This window comes from Ciona robusta, chromosome 3 (assembly GCF_009617815.1).
Source record: "Ciona robusta chromosome 3, ASM961781v2".
Classification (NCBI taxonomy): domain Eukaryota; kingdom Metazoa; phylum Chordata; class Ascidiacea; order Phlebobranchia; family Cionidae; genus Ciona; species Ciona robusta.
Window position 1 is genome coordinate 9,409,527 of NC_143237.1, and position 18,679 is coordinate 9,428,205.

The 18,679-nt window shown below is 34.1% G+C and overlaps 6 protein-coding genes across 7 annotated transcripts; 3 read left to right on the top strand and 3 right to left on the bottom strand.

The window, feature by feature from the left end:
* The first annotated feature begins 487 nt into the window (after positions 1 to 487).
* Positions 488 to 1,852, top strand: LOC149739174 (uncharacterized). Its single transcript, XM_089874246.1, has 2 exons — positions 488 to 928; positions 1,015 to 1,852. Exons 1-2 carry the CDS (start codon positions 553 to 555, stop codon positions 1,110 to 1,112), a joined length of 474 nt encoding a protein of 157 aa, XP_089730372.1. The 5' UTR covers positions 488 to 552; the 3' UTR covers positions 1,113 to 1,852.
* Positions 1,853 to 2,487: 635 nt separating this feature from the next.
* On the top strand, positions 2,488 to 3,544 carry LOC149739175 (uncharacterized). The gene is made up of 2 exons (XM_089874247.1): positions 2,488 to 2,961; positions 3,306 to 3,544. Exons 1-2 carry the CDS (start codon positions 2,625 to 2,627, stop codon positions 3,365 to 3,367), a joined length of 399 nt encoding a protein of 132 aa, XP_089730373.1. The 5' UTR covers positions 2,488 to 2,624; the 3' UTR covers positions 3,368 to 3,544.
* Positions 3,545 to 3,668: 124 nt separating this feature from the next.
* LOC149739176 (AH receptor-interacting protein-like) lies at positions 3,669 to 7,588 on the bottom strand. Of its 2 annotated transcripts, none has more exons than XM_089874236.1 (7): positions 7,374 to 7,588; positions 6,904 to 7,102; positions 6,040 to 6,161; positions 5,588 to 5,661; positions 5,313 to 5,415; positions 4,652 to 4,798; positions 3,669 to 4,398 (listed from the first exon to the last, which is right to left on the bottom strand). In XM_089874236.1, the coding sequence occupies exons 1-7, from the start codon at positions 7,518 to 7,520 to the stop codon at positions 4,180 to 4,182; spliced, it is 1,011 nt and encodes a 336-aa protein (XP_089730362.1). In that variant the 5' UTR covers positions 7,521 to 7,588; the 3' UTR covers positions 3,669 to 4,179. The 2 variants fall into 2 exon arrangements, with proteins under 2 accessions (XP_089730362.1, XP_089730363.1); XM_089874237.1 differs by having other exon boundaries at positions 3,669 to 4,428.
* Positions 7,589 to 8,072: 484 nt separating this feature from the next.
* Positions 8,073 to 9,943, top strand: LOC149739177 (osteoclast-stimulating factor 1-like). The gene has a single exon (XM_089874243.1). The coding sequence runs from the start codon at positions 8,464 to 8,466 to the stop codon at positions 9,109 to 9,111; it is 648 nt and encodes a 215-aa protein (XP_089730369.1). The 5' UTR covers positions 8,073 to 8,463; the 3' UTR covers positions 9,112 to 9,943.
* A 371-nt stretch (positions 9,944 to 10,314) lies between these two features.
* LOC149739178 (DBH-like monooxygenase protein 1) lies at positions 10,315 to 15,837 on the bottom strand. The gene is made up of 15 exons (XM_089874220.1): positions 15,493 to 15,837; positions 15,112 to 15,222; positions 14,607 to 14,756; positions 14,104 to 14,197; positions 13,631 to 13,812; positions 13,263 to 13,343; positions 12,927 to 13,028; positions 12,734 to 12,836; positions 12,500 to 12,669; positions 12,306 to 12,397; positions 11,971 to 12,127; positions 11,595 to 11,731; positions 11,194 to 11,287; positions 10,985 to 11,089; positions 10,315 to 10,890 (listed from the first exon to the last, which is right to left on the bottom strand). Exons 1-15 carry the CDS (start codon positions 15,637 to 15,639, stop codon positions 10,702 to 10,704), a joined length of 1,914 nt encoding a protein of 637 aa, XP_089730346.1. The 5' UTR covers positions 15,640 to 15,837; the 3' UTR covers positions 10,315 to 10,701.
* Positions 15,838 to 17,369: 1,532 nt separating this feature from the next.
* Positions 17,370 to 18,590, bottom strand: LOC149739179 (triple QxxK/R motif-containing protein-like). The gene is made up of 3 exons (XM_089874248.1): positions 18,375 to 18,590; positions 18,224 to 18,309; positions 17,370 to 17,899 (listed from the first exon to the last, which is right to left on the bottom strand). Exons 1-3 carry the CDS (start codon positions 18,433 to 18,435, stop codon positions 17,816 to 17,818), a joined length of 231 nt encoding a protein of 76 aa, XP_089730374.1. The 5' UTR covers positions 18,436 to 18,590; the 3' UTR covers positions 17,370 to 17,815.
* Positions 18,591 to 18,679: the final 89 nt, after the last annotated feature.

An 18,679-nucleotide genomic window follows, 5' to 3' on the forward strand; every position in this document is an offset into this window, starting at 1 on the left:
AATCTAAATTTTAAAAGGAAGAGCGGTTGTGCATTATTCAGTTCTTGAAAAATAAAGCGAATGGTTTTATTATCTTAGACTTGTAGAAACGAACAGCAGACAAGCAGTATATTGATAAAATATCTCAGTCAGAGTCCGTAAATAAACAATTTTTATAAACGGACTCTGCTCATAGTGTAAAGGTTATAAACAGTTTTGCGCACGGTTGTTAATACTGTAAACTAGTCGTTTTTTAAGGGTATTAGAATATGTTATGTTTATAAAGCTAAAGAGTCATATATCTTTGTGTCATATTAAATATAAGATTAAATCCTAGTATGCTAATAAATATACAGTGTTGAGTGGTAGACTGGTAGTAGTGGTACAATATATAGTATTTTACTTCATTTAATTATAAAGTTACTGAACTTACCCACTGTGTGTCTCTACGTAGCCTTTAAATGTTTTTGTAAGTTGCTTTTATTTCATCGTAATCAGATAGGTAAAATTATTGCTTAACCTTTTTGTTTCCACAGTTGAACATTTTTAAATTAGTTGTTGTTTAATGAAATAATGGCAGCATCTGCTCCACCCCCTTATTCTGCTGCTGATCCTCATGGTGCTCCCCCAGCAACAAATCCAGCTTACCCACCTCAGCCTCCTGTTGCACAAGCAGGGATGCAACAAGCACCTCAACCTGGACCTGGATATCCTCCCCAACCAGGGTACCAACAAGCTCCCTACTACCAGGGTGGATACCCGCCGCAACCTGGTTATCCCCCACAGCAAGGGGGTTACCCGCCCCAAGGGGGTTACCCACCCCAACCGGGTTACCCGCCCCAAGGGGGTTACCCACCCCAAGGAGGTTACCCACCACAAGGGGGCTATCCCCCACAAGGCCAACACATTTCAACAGACCACCGACATGGAAAAAAGGCTCCAAACGTTGGTAAGGATTTAGAGTCTTTAAAATCCTGTATTTTAAATTTGTATCGGTATTTTCATTGAAAACAACTAATTAAAAATATGTTTCAGTTGTCGTGGAGGAGAGACACAAGAAAAGAGATGAAACAGCTGACTGTTTTCTGATCGGTTGCTGCACAGCTTTGCTCTGTTGCTGGTTGTTGGATTAAAACAAGATGGTTTAAAAGATGCACTCATTGCTTTTGTTGTAGACATTCTACCAATCAGCTGTGACTGTTTTATCATTCGATTAAACGAGTACAACACTTGACAATGTTAATATATTCTTAGATATTTTATAAACATGTTCTATCCCTAAAAATCTGTCAAAAGCGCTTTCTTATTTGATAAAGGCTTAATATTATGCCATAATAGGGATAGGGTATTTAAAGTGTTTTTTTTTTTTTCTCTCCACGACATTGTTATTATCTTTTTTCCTTGTATTTTTATTGTGTTTGTCCCAAGAGGATATTCTTAACCTAGTATGAGCGTTAAGTTTATATTATATTTATGGATATAGTTTAAGACATTTCCAGTATAGTGATATTTACTTCTGGTGTTTATTCTATATTGTGTAACATTCTGCAGTTGCTTTTCCATTAAATATTATATTAAAATATTAATAATTGTAACATCAGTGCTTTTTTCTGTGTATTTTGTAAGGGTAATGTTAACATTATTATATTAATTTAACAAGTGAATAAAAGATATAAAATGGTGTTCAGTTTAAACCATCATACTGTAAAACTTTTTTTTTTTCTTAATTACATGTTGTTATACACATTATGTTTAATACTATATTTTCTCATCATGATACAGAGCTTATTTTGCGTAATTTGTTTTGTTTCTTGTTTCCCCCAATTATTGCCACATGCTAATTTTGCCTAAATAAAATAAAGTTTCGATATAGCTTGTTAAAGTTTTGATATAGCTTGTTCACTTATGCTTCTGACGATACCTGATCTCCCAATACAGTCATGTGATCACAAGGGTATAACAAAAGATTCAAAAGAATAGATCCCTTACAAAGAAAGTAAACATTGAAGTTTTATAACCGGACAATAGTTCGCCAGTGGTGTCGGTGCTGGAATGATTTGTGCTTAGTGACAAACATAATAGCTAGATATTTTTTACAAAATTACGAAAAATGTATTATATTCAGTCAGGCAAAATCGTCACATCAATAACAGTTATTCAGATGGCGCATTTACCTAAATTTTTAATCAATGTGAAAAATTAGTTATTCTATCTAATTATCTTTTTAAACTTTCTAAGCGTTCAGCAACGCCACCAGCCAAGAATATAAAATAAAACTTCAATTACGACAGTTGCTAAAACAACCGGTATCGACCCGAAATTTTGTACGATATCACATAGGCCTATAGAGATTACCTAGATTCGCCAAAATATTAGGAAACATTAGACCCTAGCAACCGGACTTTACAAAGGCATTTATACCTATACGCGCGAGAGAGAATAGTACGAGTTTGCGTCTCTAATTATCTTTGGCATTCTAAACCAATATTTAAATAGTTTGGTTATAAACGACTTGAAAAGAGCGTTGTTAATTTTTTCAAAAGATGTTCAGAAACTAAGAGGTTTATGTGCTATAACGTCATACTATCATATACCCCACAGAACTAGGCGTTCGGTAACTACTACTTTTGAAACGCTTAGTGAAGATGGGAAAGAAAAGTCGTGTCTCAGATGCTGGAATGTACCCAACAGCACCTTCGGTACCAGGTTATGGTATGAACCCTGCCCCGCCACCTTACGCCGACGCAGGATATCCACCAGCTCCAGAAGGATATCCAGCAAACTCTGCGGGTCCAGGAGGCTTTACAGCACCGCCGCAAGGTCCACCAATCAATTATGTTCCCCCACCACCAGGAGCATCTGGTTACCCACAACCTAACTATCCTCCAGCAGGTCCCCCAGGAGGATACAACTATCCTACACCACATGGGTACAACGCTCCTCAGTACGCATACGCCCAACCACCGAAGAAGTCCAAGAAAGGTAATGCCCGCATGCGCTCGGTTGAACTTATTGTAGGGTGGGGTAAGATGGGACATGTTATTATTCTCATATTGTAGTAAACAAAGAGTTTATAAACTATATAACCACATCCTCACAAAAAAGTGTGGTAATTGTTAGAAACTCGATAAGGAAATATGGGATTTATGTGATAGCGGTAATGGTATCCCATCTTACCCCTCAACCCTGTATATGTCGCATCAATAATGACCGATAACATTAATTTCTCATTTTGTCCTTGACAACATACGAACTTTTCTAGAAATAAGCAGTTTTTTCCAATCATTTTGCAAAACCGCGGACGCGTGAACTATATTTTTTTTCAGGTAAAATAAAGGAGACCGACGTGCTCTGGGCGACTTTACTCTGCTGTTTGATCTTTGATTAACACATCCTGGATTCGGATACACTGTACATAGAAGATATATAACTCATGTTACGAGATATTAGTTAATATTGTATCGTGTTGTTTTTAATTCACTATATTTAGTACGTACATTGTAAACTCCGTAGGCTACCGTTCTTGTATAACAGCTTCGGAAATAAAATCAACTAAAAAGTAGGAGATTTTAAAGCGTAAAACTCAACCATAACAGCAAATAAATACTTAATTCGATTCGCTTAACCAAAACAAGACTGTAGTTAAACCTGATTAGTTGCTTAGCAACGAAACATCAACATGTCCCAAATCCGCTCCGGGCGAAATGTATTTTTTGTTGATCAAACGAAGGGACGATAGGCATATACGAGCAATATAAAATCACAATATATAGGATTTTATCCTCATGTGTTGAAATGTGAATATTTCAATCGTTTGAACTATGAAACTAGAATTAACATTCCATACAGTCCAGAAAGGTGGAATGCAACAAAGATTTCAAATATAATGTGCAATTTGTATCTAAGACTCTAAAATGCTGACTGGTCAAATTTTGAAGCGTGTCAGTTTCATGTGATACAGCTTGTACAAAAATCATGTTCAAGGGGTAAAGATATAAAAAACAGCACATAACGAGTGGGACAAACAGTATTATTAAGACAATCAAACAGGCCAAGTTCATCTTTAAAACCATAGGATAGCTAAGCTAAGTAGCAGACTTGGTAATAAAATACTGCATTGGGTACAAGTTGTAACATATATGACACAATTCGGAAGAATTTGCTACTGGCAGCTTTTCATGTTCTGATGGACTTGAATGTTCACTCAAGTTTGTCAGCATTGAACATTCCCTTGAGATGTTTTGAAAGTGCATTGTCACGCTGTTTCTGTCGAGCTACCATGGCAGCAAGCTCACGATTTACTTCACCCCGAATTGTTGGGTCAAGTTTGAGCGCTCGGTTAAAGTCTGCTTTGCATTCTTTCTCATCAAGAATCATGGCATGCGCTTTACCACGCTTGAATAGGGCTTTTACATTATCCTGATTTAAAATTATGTTGTGTTGTCGCATCTAAATCGAATATTTGAAACTAACGAACGAGCGACAGATAATTAAATCAAGGCAGAGGCAGAATGTATTCAGACATCAACGAACGCATAAAAATGATGTCTATTCTATGTGGGTGGGGACCTTATTTATGGCCAGATTTGGCCCATTACCCTAACCTAATAAAAATATATATTTCATATTTGATTCAAACTTTAAAAATATAATGAACTGAAAATGTACTCACAGCACCATCTATCTTCTCCAGTACTTCTGTACAGTTGGTTATACAAACTGAATATTCATCTTGGTTTAATTTACATTGAGCATAATTTAGTAAAAGTGGGATCTGTTGTTTATCCAAATCAACCCATGTATCTGTTCCAGGTCTCTCCTGGTAATGAACAAGTAAGGTAAACAATTATTCAACTGCTTATCTGGTATGAAAAAAAACGTTCTCATCTGGTATGAAAAAATTGTTCTTATCTGGTATGAAAAAAGTAGTGTATTTCCGACGAAACAGTTACTTTTGTTATGTACTTTTGCTACCAGGCATAATGTAAATAATCTGTCAATGATTCATCTGGTGTTAAAATAAACGTTCCTATCTGGTGTGAAAAAATGTTCTTATTTGGTAGGAATAAAATGTTCCCATCTGGTAATGAAAAAAGTAGTGTATTTAAAACGAAACAGTTACTTTTATTATGTACTTCTGCTACCAGGCATAATGTAAATAATCTGTCAACAGTCTATCTGGTGTTAAAAACATAGTGCATTTCGAAACGATGGCAAAGATTTTTACAATATGGCTGGTAGCAGAAGTACTTAATAAAAGTAAATGTTTCGTCAAAAAAAAAATGAAAACTGAATAAAATAAAACTAAAAGATTCCAATTAGTAGTATAATACCTTAATTTGTAAATGTTTAAGGCAGCCAATGGCATTGGCATATTTCTTTTCAGCATCAGTAATGTTACCAGCTTTGAAAAGCTTGTTTCCTTCCTCATGAAACCTAATTAAACCACAATCTTATTATAGTAAACATCCAAATATCATTCAAGGCCCAGCAGGTAGCACAATAATAAAATAAATTTCAGTAAATGCATAACAGAATTATCTTACAGTGCTATGCGGTTAAATGTGTAAAATATCCTTGGATTTTAAGGTCAATTAAACTTAATTACTTTGGAACATTAGCAAGCATTTCTTTTTCATCCATCTGCCATAACTCTTTCTCGTACATCATGGGTTCTTCAACCTTAAATTGCATATTGTGTGAAAATAATTTCATTTTGTTTATTAAACAAAACTAGCTAATGTATTGGTTTGTATATTCAATATTTTTAGGATCTTGACAAAATTCTAGTCAATGACTTGTAGCATAACTTAACAGCTCTATGAACCTTGACCTTGTTTATTTCACTCTTATAATAGGTTGCTATACAATTGGAGACATGAGCTGCAAGGACAGTTTTTTATAATGACTTGTGACTACAAGTTTTATTAAGTTGCTTTTTTAAAAAATATAGGAAAAACTGTCTAAAGATTAACCTTTTTGTTACAGAGAAGGCAACAACAATTTTTTATATTTCCTTGACTTGGGACTTGTGTTGTGAGTGATACATTTATTACCTACCTTTAACAGTTCAATTTCAAACGTAAGTGGCTTCATGTGTTTTTGAAGAATATTAAGATCCTCATAACCTAAACCATCTTCAATGGCATGCAATCCACAAGTATGTGATGTGTGGTCTTTGCCTACAAAATGGTAAAAATAAATACCATGTTATAGGCTTAGTAGTGTAAAAAATAAACTTATTTTGAACAGAAGCAGATCAACTTGCTTTACTGATGGGCAGTTTAGTTTATTATTAAGACCAAAAGCATGCATGCCAATAAGTCAATATATATTTTAAAAAACAGTTTAGATATGATTGCAAATTTAAGGTTTGCAAATTTGTTTAAATTACAATTACGTCACAATAATCTCACCCTTTCTGCAATACACCAAACATTTTTAATAAAGGATAAGTAATTTGTTTTGCTACTATATTATACATGAGCACAATTTGGTTGAATAAATATGCATGATGCTGTTTTTCTCATTTACTATAAATGATAAAAAGATACTGATATGGAACTAAAAGGGATTTGCATAAAATTTTAAACAAAAACCAGTCTATCAATCAAAATAAAAGATTATCTACTAAGCATTTAAAATATTGTTTATTGCATGAGATAACCACCAATACAATCTACTCCTTTTGGATTTAAAACTGGGTCAAATATTTTTTAAAGTTTTAAAAATTCTATGAGAAAACACATGACAATAATCTTATTATTGTATATTAATAATCATATTAGGTAAATTATTTTGACTATTACTACTTAATACAAAATAGTAACAAAGACAAATCTAAACACAACAATTAAGCAAATACACGCACATAAAGTAGCAAAGACACAGTGCAAACACTGAACATCAACGTTGCGCTCTTACCATGATATAAATCCCGCAAACTCCTTGATATTGTCGGGTAATCCATCACCTCATCCACTGGACATACAAAGCGAGCAACCTCTTGATGCAACATAGTCTTCACGCAAACTTCCCAACATTCTAACTTGAATTTCTTGCCGATAAGGAGTTCAAATGGTTTTGAAAAATGTTTTCTTGAATCATCAAGCACAGTTTCTTCCTTTTAATGAGAAATGTAAATAGTGTTACGTGTTAGGACCAGCATGGTTTATTAATTAGGTTAAAGTTTGTATAAAAAGTTGAGGGCGAAATTGCAGTGTACAATATGTTCGCCAAAGAAAATCTATAGGCGATTATTTATTGCAATTTTGCATAGATATCTTTAGCAAGTTTATATTTGTATTGCAACAAAGTTTCTCTCTCAATATTTCACAATAGTAAGCAAGCATTACATTTACAGAAATATACAAACAAGATAAAACATAGCCTACATCTTTTGAATTCTTTGCAGCTATAATTGTCTTGAAATGAAATGTAGCTTTTGAACCAGCAGCAAATCTTGGTAACTTTCCATTCCCTTCTTTGATTAAGGTCTTTTTAATGTTAAGATTTCCTACTTTTTCTGACATTGCTACCATACTAATATAATGAGCAAACAGCGTTGAGCTATCTAAGTTTAGAATATCTATTAAACAGTGATATTGGTTTATGCAGTAAAAGAAACATGGCAAATGACAATGAAAATAAATATATATACGTTTATTCGTACAACAATTTTCAATATTTGTTCACCCTTAGAACCCTAAATGATATGATATTACTTTATAAACATATCCCGTAAAAAACTGTGAGCATATTATTGCATATCAGTGATACGTAGGAAGAGCCAACGTAAATATATTTACTACTCAGTTTCATGTTCTTAGAGCAGAGCGAAATTCTGTCTTGTTCTTTCGGGAAACCAAACTTCTAAAAACTAAGCTCCTTAACAAATCAAAATGAATGTGCATGCAATTTGCGTTTTTCTTACTGTTGGCAAATGATGCACTTTCTCTCTTATTAACAAAGCAAGTTATGCTACTCGTTGACTAAGAGAGAACGAGAAGAAAAACGCAACTATCTGCAGTTGTGTACTAAATCAGACCATCAACAGAGTATTCGTAGTCAGTGTTTGTTTTTGAGCTCAATTTTACATAAAGTTATAACTTTAAAAACATTTTTTTCGGCTCATAATGTATTTATGTGATAGTTATTGTTTTTTTCCCGTAAGATTTTATTATTAGAGGTGGTTTTCAGTTCAAACGACGAAACGGGTCTATCATATGTTCCTTCTTCCTTGTATATGGTCTGGTTTATTATGACTAGTATACATCCAGATAAAGCTTAAACTATAATTATTATATCGGTATTTTTACTTTTTATAACATCAATTTATAGCCTTATAGTGTCTAGCCCTGTTTTACATACGTTTTAGGGAAAAATGTGTCTATCTAATATTTTATGTACTAACGTTCATCTAATACTGCATATTTCCTAAATTCATTTTCAAGTTAAAACATTATAGCTATAAAGTGTTTCATCATGTCTGGGAAATCGAAACCAACACCTCCGAAAATGGCCCCAAAACCCGGAATTGTAAAAGTCTATAAAGCCTTGTGGTCCTATGCAGCTGTGCAGTCAGATGAACTTTCGTTTAATGAAGGTGATCGACTCTACATCAGTGACCAATCTGAATCTGGATGGTGGAAAGCCACACTGAATGGTAAAAGTGGCATTGTGCCTGGAAACTATGTGGCCGAGGATATTGCTGACTCCATTGACTTTCCTCTGCATGAAGCAGCAAAACGCGGCAATGTTAGTTTCCTAACAGAGTGTCTTGATAACAAGGTAGCCCTTAATGGGGTCGATAAATCTGGCAGCACGGCGCTTCATTGGGCTGCACGTGGTGGCCATGGAGAATGTGTGGAGTTGCTCACTGACAACTATCTAATTGACCTTAATGTGAAGAACAAGCTTGGAGAAACTCCACTTCATGGAGCTGCCTGGAAATCACATGCAAAAGTTGTTGAGTTTTTACTAGAGAAAGGGGCAATTGCAAATATCAGAAACAATGACAACAAACTTCCATATGATCTGGCAGGGGATCCAGAAACAGCGGCTCTACTCAAACCAAAGCTTGCCACCACAGCCAACATCAATTATGAAGAATACCTTGGAGACTCTGATTAAAACTCTCTTTTCAACGCCACTTTCCATCTTATTTGAGCTGATTACATTTAACCAATGGTTATCAATGATTATGATGCGTTTTGAAACAATGATCTACTACCAGCAGTCAGCACCATAATCCGGATATTCTTTGAGATTTAAACATTTTATTATTTCACCTTGATAATGATATAAGGGTTGTTTAGCTGCCAATCATAAACCCAATACAGCTGAAAAATTCGTACTTTGTAAAGTTTTTTTTAACTGGGTTACCAGTTTTCTACCCTTCTTTACAGTAGGTTTCAAACCAACACAGCCTGTCAATCAATGATTTGTTTACATTGTCTGTTTCCCATTATGATCTTTTTTTCTAAATCTTATAAAATTGAATGCAAATCTTATAAACAGTATATGATGTTAACATAAATATATAGCCTATATAGCATATGTATAATCAATTTATCATAACTTTGTTTTGTACTAACTTTCAACATTCAAGAAATACTGTTGTAAAAATGCTCTAATAGAAAATCAAGCGGACTTGTTGTTATGACAGTCTGTATTGTTTTTTTGACAATTACAGGCTCCAAAACGTGTAAATATATTATATATGCACTTACTGTAATCAAAGATTTGTTACAAAGATGTACTTTTGCACTGTATATAGAAGACCTATACTAATTCTTGTAATGAGAATTTTGTAATTGGTGGTAATTTTAATCTATTCTATTTCTATACTCATTCCAATTTTTAACTTTTTCAGAATGATTTGAATTATCAGTTAAATCTCGAAACTGTTTAGTTTTCTGGGATTTGTGTGTTTGTAATATAATAAATGCAATAAGATAATTGACCATGTTTGGGTTGCAGAAACAATGCTTAAGAATAAGTCATACCACAGTATCACTAAATGAATTAATGACACTTATTTATCCTTGCAAGATGGTATAACACAGGTGCCTAAATTTATACACCTCGTGTTCGCTTACCACGTATGGTTGTAGGTGGTTGTTTTCTTCTGTAGGTATGGCTTATAATTAGACAACCAATTAGTGGCCACTGTGAGGAAGCCAGGTCAGCTAAGTGTTTTACCGTATGACACACACTGACACGCCCACAATGGTAGCAGCATTAAGAATCACACTCCAATGACTTCATATCTTTTGATTACGATGTGAGTGCCAAACAAATGAGCGATGTGAGTGCCAAACAAAATGCATTAGCTACTAAAGACTATATTTATATTATCGCAGCTAACTTGATAACATAGATACGACTTTAAAACTCTTTCCATGGCACATAAATGGCGCAGTTGCATTTATGGTAAACACAAAAGCAAAGAAGATTCTTCTGACTAGTTTAGCTTCGCCTAACTTTACCCAGCATGCATCTGGGTATATGAAAAACATCAAGTTCTTGGGTATATATACTTTTTATCACTAATAAAACACTGCAAGCAAATCCTTATAAAACAAAATCATAAAATCTAATACTATAATAAACATATCAACTAAAATGTTTTAAACAACTTTTTTACACCATTTAGTATGTGTCATGTAAAATATCTTTTCATTATCTTTTAAACATATTACTACATATAAAAATATCAACCTATGGAAGAATGAGTTTCATAATCACAGCCAGCCAACTGAAGAGCATGCCATAGGGAAACTGCAGGGAATTCGCTGAACCAGTAATGCAGTTTTGCAAGGGTTGGGTAACGGCTGGTGTTGAAGGGTTGCATGTCAATGTTGGGGCTACGTATGCTGTGGTTATGTTAGGGGGTGGTACAAGGAAAGTCTGTGCAAAGAAATGTACACAAATTAATTCTAAAATTTAAGAACAACTAAGCTAAACAAAGATAAATATATAAAAGTATTACAATATAACTTACTACAACACCAGCTGGGGTGACTGCATTTTTTTGACATTCCTGATCTCGTTGCATATTCTTTATATCATTGTTGAAAGTGGCAATATTTGTGGCAGACCAAGTTCTCTGAAAAAAATGCAATCTCAATCTGACATGCTGTTTTCATATAAGAATATAGGTTCATTAAAAATCTTTATACCACATTTGTATTAAATATAGTATGTACTTACATTGTTTAGTGCTTGCAAAACATTCATACCCGCATCTGTACCACTTGTTATATTTATTTCAGCAAAAGATGAGTATGCGTTCAAAGTTAAATAACTGAAATAAAAGTTTCAACCATCCTAATTTGAAAAGTATTGTAATTTATATTTATCAACAAACTATAAAAAGGAAGGGAAAATCTTACGGATGAAAAGGTAATTATGGACCAGGGTTTAAGTCGAACTTAACCAATGTTGACTCAAAGGGTGAATCAGTTCATCAGCAAGTTAAAATGCTTCTAATTGTATAGGAGATTTTAAACATGTTTTCAGGTTCTTTTGTAAAAATATTTTTTGTTTAAGAATTCTTCATTCATAAAACATTGCACTGGTTAATGTTTCTGTTTACTAACACATCTACATGCCTTAAATCAGACAAACTGTATCCAAGGTATGGAACCAAAAGCTGGAAGCTAGGGGCAGTAGCACAATTGGTTATCGGCAGTTGAGGATAATAGAATACAAATGCAAGACACATTTCATTTGAAGTTCCCAATCCACCCTGAATTAAACATTGTTTATGGAAAACTAGTGTTTAACACTATCTCTTTTAATTTAAAAAATTAAAAATCACGCTCTATGACCTGTGCACTGTATACACCAAAAACGCAAAATACGCATTTAAAAATTTAGAGTAATTAGTTTGAGAAACATTTCATTTCTACTTTTCATAAAAAATAAGTATACAAATAGGCCAACTATTACCAATGTCCATGGCCTGAAGATAAATGATAAGCTTACCGAAGTAAAGCCAGTTTTCCCCTCTGAATTATACGTACATACAACTTGCAAAGAATCGCCAGGTTTCACCACACGGTACTCAGGTAAATATCGATTTTCTTGAAAGTTAAAGTCATATGAGTTGTCCACTGCTATTGGTTTAAGTTCTGTTGTTCCTCTGTAAGAATTATATTTGTGTGTGTTATGTAGGGGCAACTGAAGCATTTTTTCAATATAACAATAAAGAAAAATTTGATTTTTGTTTAATTTTAACTTGAATTGGATATTTCTAGGCATTTATGGTTGCTTTAGTAGATGCTAGACAAAAATGTATAAAAATTAAATATAAATAAAACCGTAAGTGCTTCAAAGAAATTGCTTTTCCAAGAAGATGAGAGTGAAGAAGTGTTGCAAAAACTGTGATATTGTTAATACTTGTCCCCATTGCCTGTAATTAACAGACCACAAGTAACAAAGAATCAGATTATTTTTAAACTTGTGAATTAATGGGCTGCAAAACACAGACAAACAACAATGTGAAAATGCTTACAGATTCAAGGCAATTTTGTGTACATTCTCCATAACTTTTGTAAGCCGGTGCTCCTGGAGGGATTATGTGAGTTAAGCCAAACACGGTACGACCTGCTTGTATCATAGCTGCATCGTTGGCTCGTAGATTAGGAGTGTATGTCAACTTTAAACCAGACGAATCAACAACATCTGTTTAAAAAGATATTAGACTTGTAAAAAACTTTTGTTTTTCAATTATTTTGAGTCCACGTACTAGATCGTATTGTAGGGTTGTCATAGTGAATTTCCAAAACTGCAAACTTTGGGTCTCCCGTCGCGCCAATGGAAAATCCTGCCTCTCTTGGTAAGTAAAATGACTGTAAAATTTAATTATTTAAAAATATTGAATTCCCAATACTAAAATATTCATTCTGAATACTGGTAACAATAAAGTGATGTATGCATACCTGTCCGCCAATAGCCCAAGCCATATAAACACCTTGGCATGTTTGAAAGTCTGTTGGTAAATTTGTGTAACATTGTGTTGTTGTGCCAAGCGAGCTAGAGGCCTGTATGAATAAAATGTTAGAATTATTATATTTAATTGCATTATAATAAGTTTTCATTAACTATAATCCATTTTCTACTTTCATTCCATTAGTTTTTTTTAATTTATTCTTTATTAAACCAATAAAAAATACACTATACATGCAATTATAATACATCACACAACCAATTGAAACAGACAAAAGATAAAAATAAATCTCCAAGGCAAATTTAATCAAACTAAATTACAATCTGACCTGTAAAGTTTGTTGAGAGCAAATGTACAATACCATGTGATGTACATGCAACTCGTTACCACTTGTGATCATCGGTTCTATCTATTGTAACAAATTATCATGTTGCAAGAACATTTAGATTTATTTCTTCTAATGTTAAAATACAAAGCCATACATAAGACAAAAAGCCATACATAAAACAATCTAAAACAAAACAAGTTACATATGCGGTAACTTGTAACTGGGCATAAGGTGTATAAAACAAAACATCCTTGTTGTTAAAAGGACTGTCGTTGCTCCATCATGCAAGGGTAAATAAGTTATACTTATTCTTTCTATTATATATTCTATTCTTTCAAATAATAATTTAAAACAAAACACTTGTGTACCTTTACAATGTGATGTTTGCTGCTTAATGTGGGAAATGCAAGCAACCGGCAACTGTAGTAAGTATCAACTGCAGGCAGTGCAAACGCAGAATTGACAAAGTCAAAAGTTAAAAGTGTTTCACCAGGCACGGTAGCTTGTTGGGAAATTGGAATTGATTGAAGAGGAATGAAGTTCTGTGTTCCTGTACACCGTGAAGGCATAAAATTAGCGATTATCTTAACTACTGTAACAGCTTACCATATACCATTAAATAAAAATTGTGCAAAAATCAGCATGCGTGGCATTTGTGTGCTGCAACTACGTATTAATATACAGTATACCGGTATCACAGATGAGAAGGGCCACTCGTGATTTACGAGTGGCCTTTCTCATCTGTGCCGGCATGTATTGTACAGTTTACCATAGTTCAACACACTCCTCTAGGCCTAGTATAGGTACAATATTAAAGTACCAGATACATTGTTTTACATACCTCTGTTTGTAATACCATGGTAATTGCCAGCAACAATGTCTGTACCAATTGGATCGCTTGTTCCATACGCCCATATCAGCTTTAGTGTGTCTTCCTGAATGCACACGATAATTCAAATGTACTGTAATTTTTCCAATTTATTTTTATTGACCAAGAAAAAGAAAGGGGAATACTCATAAAATGGGGGTTACCCGTAGTCCTCCAACTTCCGCGCATGCGCACTAAACGATATTGTTTGGGGAGTTGTTAAACAAACGTAAGCGGAAACGGCGCTTTAATTAACTCACATTGAAAACCGAATTTAAATTTACTACGGACATAATAAAATAGTACCTATGCTGTGTCAAGCAAAATATTTCATCTCTGCGCCTGCTGTATCATATCATCCGACTGCTGCCACACATTAATGGGTACCTCAAGCAAAGAGAATAAAACCAATCTTTTCTCTTTGCCTCAAGTATTAAAAGTGTGATTTACCAACAAACTGCATTATCTTGTTTTACCGTGATTGGACGATCAAAAGTTGTTTCGCACGCCGCAAGCTGCCGTCTAAACTTTAACATAGTCCAGCCGTTGGTTTCTGACGCCGCCAATAATTCTATATCTTGTTGGGTGTCTTTTGGTGGGAATGAATCTGCTGTTGCATGTCGATCCTACAAGCATATTGTTAAGGGTTGCGTCTGTCGTTTTGCGTGGAGGTGGATTTTTGAACAAATTACGTCAATAAGGTTAGTTTTAGGGATAAAGTAGAAAAGGGGGAGTCGGGACACATTTAGCAAATAACATAAAAATATCTTGATTGTGTTTTAAACAATTAACAATGACCCACTGGATTCGAAAGGATGTGGTTTCATAATTTTTTGAAAGTTCTTTGTTTACTTCAAATTTGGACGAGAAAATAGAATAAAAAGGTGTCCCATCTTTCTACACCCTATAATATATATTCCTTGATTTGTAAAGTTGTGGCTTGTATAAGACGTCGCTACTTAAGAACACGCAACACCATACCGTAATATATCCAGTACAGCCTTTCACCCAACCAACATAGATATCGGCGTTAACCATGTTTGGGTTTGGTGAAATACCAAAACCAATCCAACCGGTTGTTTGAACGTGGATCTGCGCAAAAAATTACATGTATGTAAATTGCTTTATTCTTAAGTGGGGGGGGGAGGACAGTTTAGACAATCCATTACTGACAACTGGTTTGGAGCAATTGCCATTAATGGCTTGCTCAAGGAGACATATGTCTACAACGATTAGCAGCGACGAACTTTTAACCCATAATCTTTGGGTTGTAGGCAGTCCCGCTAACCAACGGTTCCACGGCACCTAAAACACTTACGAAGTTGAAAAGGGGCTAAATAAGAACATAACAAGAAATCTTACCTCCATTGTAATATGCGTTGCGTTGATGAGCTCCCAAAACAGAGAACCATTCACCCCAACACTTGCTCTATGGCTATAACTCATTGTTGGGCTCTGTCCATAGACAAGAGCTCCAATAAAACACGACAAAATAAATAGCTTAAACATCGTGTATCTGCACGACAAACTGTGCGATTATATTGATGGTAACTATAATTATTCTGCGCATTTTCTGCGTAGTTGTTAAACAATGATACAGTACGGTGGGGGGAGATGGGACACCTTTTAACTCTATTTTCTCGTCCCATTTAGTAGTAAACAAAGAAAATTTTAAGAATTATAAAACTATATCCTGACGACTCCCATAGACTGTTGTTAATTTTTTAAAACACGATTGGGATACTTGGATACTTATGTGCTAAAGATGTCCCATCTTCCCCCGCCCTACTATTCCTTTAATTTTGTACTATATTATGAACAGTATGAAGCAGCCGTCTGTATAGCTAGTCGGATACGACAAAACTCGCGATCGAATTATGTTCGTGGCTTATTTGTTGCGTCTAAAGAAAAGGCAGTCAGATGATCAACTTTTGATTTCTTCATGTCATGTATAACTTATCACGAGACTCCCTTTTGTCGGGCCGGTATTAATTTCTGGTACACAATGAGAAACTTAGATAAAGTTACAGTCCCTCAGAATGCTACCGCGTCCTATTCGTATTGTTAAATTCTATTCATATGATCAGAATATATTACTTTTGAATTCGTGGGCTTACAATATTCGGGGTGAACTTTGCCACACCGTAACAATCGCAGATGTGGGCACTGAGTATTTTTTTGTACACACCACTGAAATAATTTTATTGATTTACGGTTTTGTTGTATTTTTATCCTGATATTCAATCAAAAAACGAGGTCTTTTTCCAGCCTTTGACAATTCGTAAAACAGAAGTTCTTCTAAAGTCTAAACACTTGATCGCAAAAACTATAAATGAGAACATTTATCAAGCTAAAAAATGTGATGTAACTTATTGAAGTCGATCGCAGGTTAGAAAAGAAAGGCGGCATGGTGATAAGTGAAGTGCATTATCTCTTTAAAGCACCTGCGCTGTTAAATTATTAGTCCAGCTAAAGTTGTGCGCAGTTACGATAACAATTTGAATTCCTGAAAGAAAACGCGGTATGTTTGAAATGTTCATAACGACGATGATCAATGTTTTTCTGTCAACATATCAGCTACTGCTAAAGACGCTTTTAGTATGTTTAACTTTGTTTTTTTCTTGAACTGTAAAAAACACGACCAACCAATTCCCGATATTATTTGCCGATCCAAGCGAAACAACAGCAGCAAAAAAAGCCACAAGCGCCTACCACGTTACAGGAGTGCCAAACGAGTAATGTTTCATCTTGTCATTCGTCGATTGCATCCGCACCACAAAATAGAGGAAATTCATACAGCCTTGAAACAGGAGCAGTTGAATTAAGTTTAAACTGACAGTCAGCTATCTAACAATTCCGTATTGTTCATGCTACAAACCAAAACTAAATCAAGAACAAAAATCAGTTTTTAGTTCTTGCAGTTGCAATCAAGTTGCTTGTAATCTGCCTTATAAGAAAGCTTGGTTTTCTGATATATAAATAGCTGGATCTGGTATACTGGGGTTTCTAATAGAGGAACACCCAGTATTTTTATCAATCCTCATTTACAACCTGCCATTATTTCCTAAGCACACAAAGATTATCAATCTTTCTATATGTGTACTGTATACCCTAACTATTAATGTACTGGAAGCAAATACTTCTCTTAAGTTAGATTGAAACTGATCAATTATTATGGCCAATTCCATCCTGGCAAGAAAAAAGTTTGGGTTACACTTAACAGCAAAATGGACGAGTGCTTTTGCATTATTATTTTTTAATCATTTAAAACTAACAGCACATAAAAGCAGTATTAATGTGTAATTGCTGATAAAACTTTGGGCATACTAAAATATATATTTCAATATGTATAGTTAAAGTTGAAAATATTTTTAAATGAAACTTGTATATTACTCACAGTAAAAAAGTTTAACATTAAAAGTGCTCCATATTAAAATCAATTGCTCCATAAAGTTAAAGTAAACAAACAAGGTGAAATATTTTCAACATAACATAATTGCTTATTCATATGAATACCACTAAAAACTAAATAAAAATTCTTTCGGAAACAATTTTAAAACAACTAACTACACACTACACTCAAATGCTAAAAAAATTATAAATCAATTCAAAATCGACAATCATTTTTTTGCAAACAATTGCAATTGCAGCATTTCATTTTTAGTTATGTTCGAACTTCACTCATTTACTCCTTTGTGAATGATAGAAAGAACATAAGGTATATTGAAGCAAGAAGTACAAAGATTGCCAGCAATACCAACAGAACTTCCTAAAATAACATTTGCCAATAACTTTAGGAAAGACACTCAACTTGGCTAGCAGTAGGCGCTGACTATGATTATTATTTTTGTGGGAAGTTGAAACATTTGTCATTTTATTCAAAAAACATTTTTTCGAATATTTTTGTATGTGTCGAATAAAAAATACTAGTTGAAATGTAACTAAATCTATCTGTTACATGAACATCTTAGCTGTATAAAGTAAAAAGAAATAAAAACAAAGTTAATAAAAGTCAGCAGTTAGGCTAGGTGTACAATTTTTATGCATGGAAATAAATAATAACAAGTAAAAAAAAATTTATGGATAATCGTACCTGAATTCCAATAGCTGACTGCTTTGCATCTGCTGCATCCTTGACAGACTTTACGGCAACTTTATTTCGCTGATACTCCTGTTTCCCTAAAACACAAAGTATTTAGTTTAAAAAAATATATTTTTTTTAACACAGAGCTAAGAGAGCTTACCGATGCGTTTCCTATATGTTTCTACGTTACTTCCTCTGTTCAAATTATCCTTTTTAGCCATTTTGACTTCAGTTATTAGGTTACCGTACTTACTTTGCTCAAACCATTAGAAAGAACCGTCAGAATGCTAGGGTTTTTGATCGTTTTGCATGTAGTTACTCTAAAAACATCATTCGCGTTTGCAAAACACAGAAAAGTTTGTTGACGTTGCATCACGTTGCGCGTCCAAGCGAAACCAAAATCGATGAGCCGTATCAAACAAAAAACATAAACATCTAATGAACACCAACAAAATTTTTCTACTT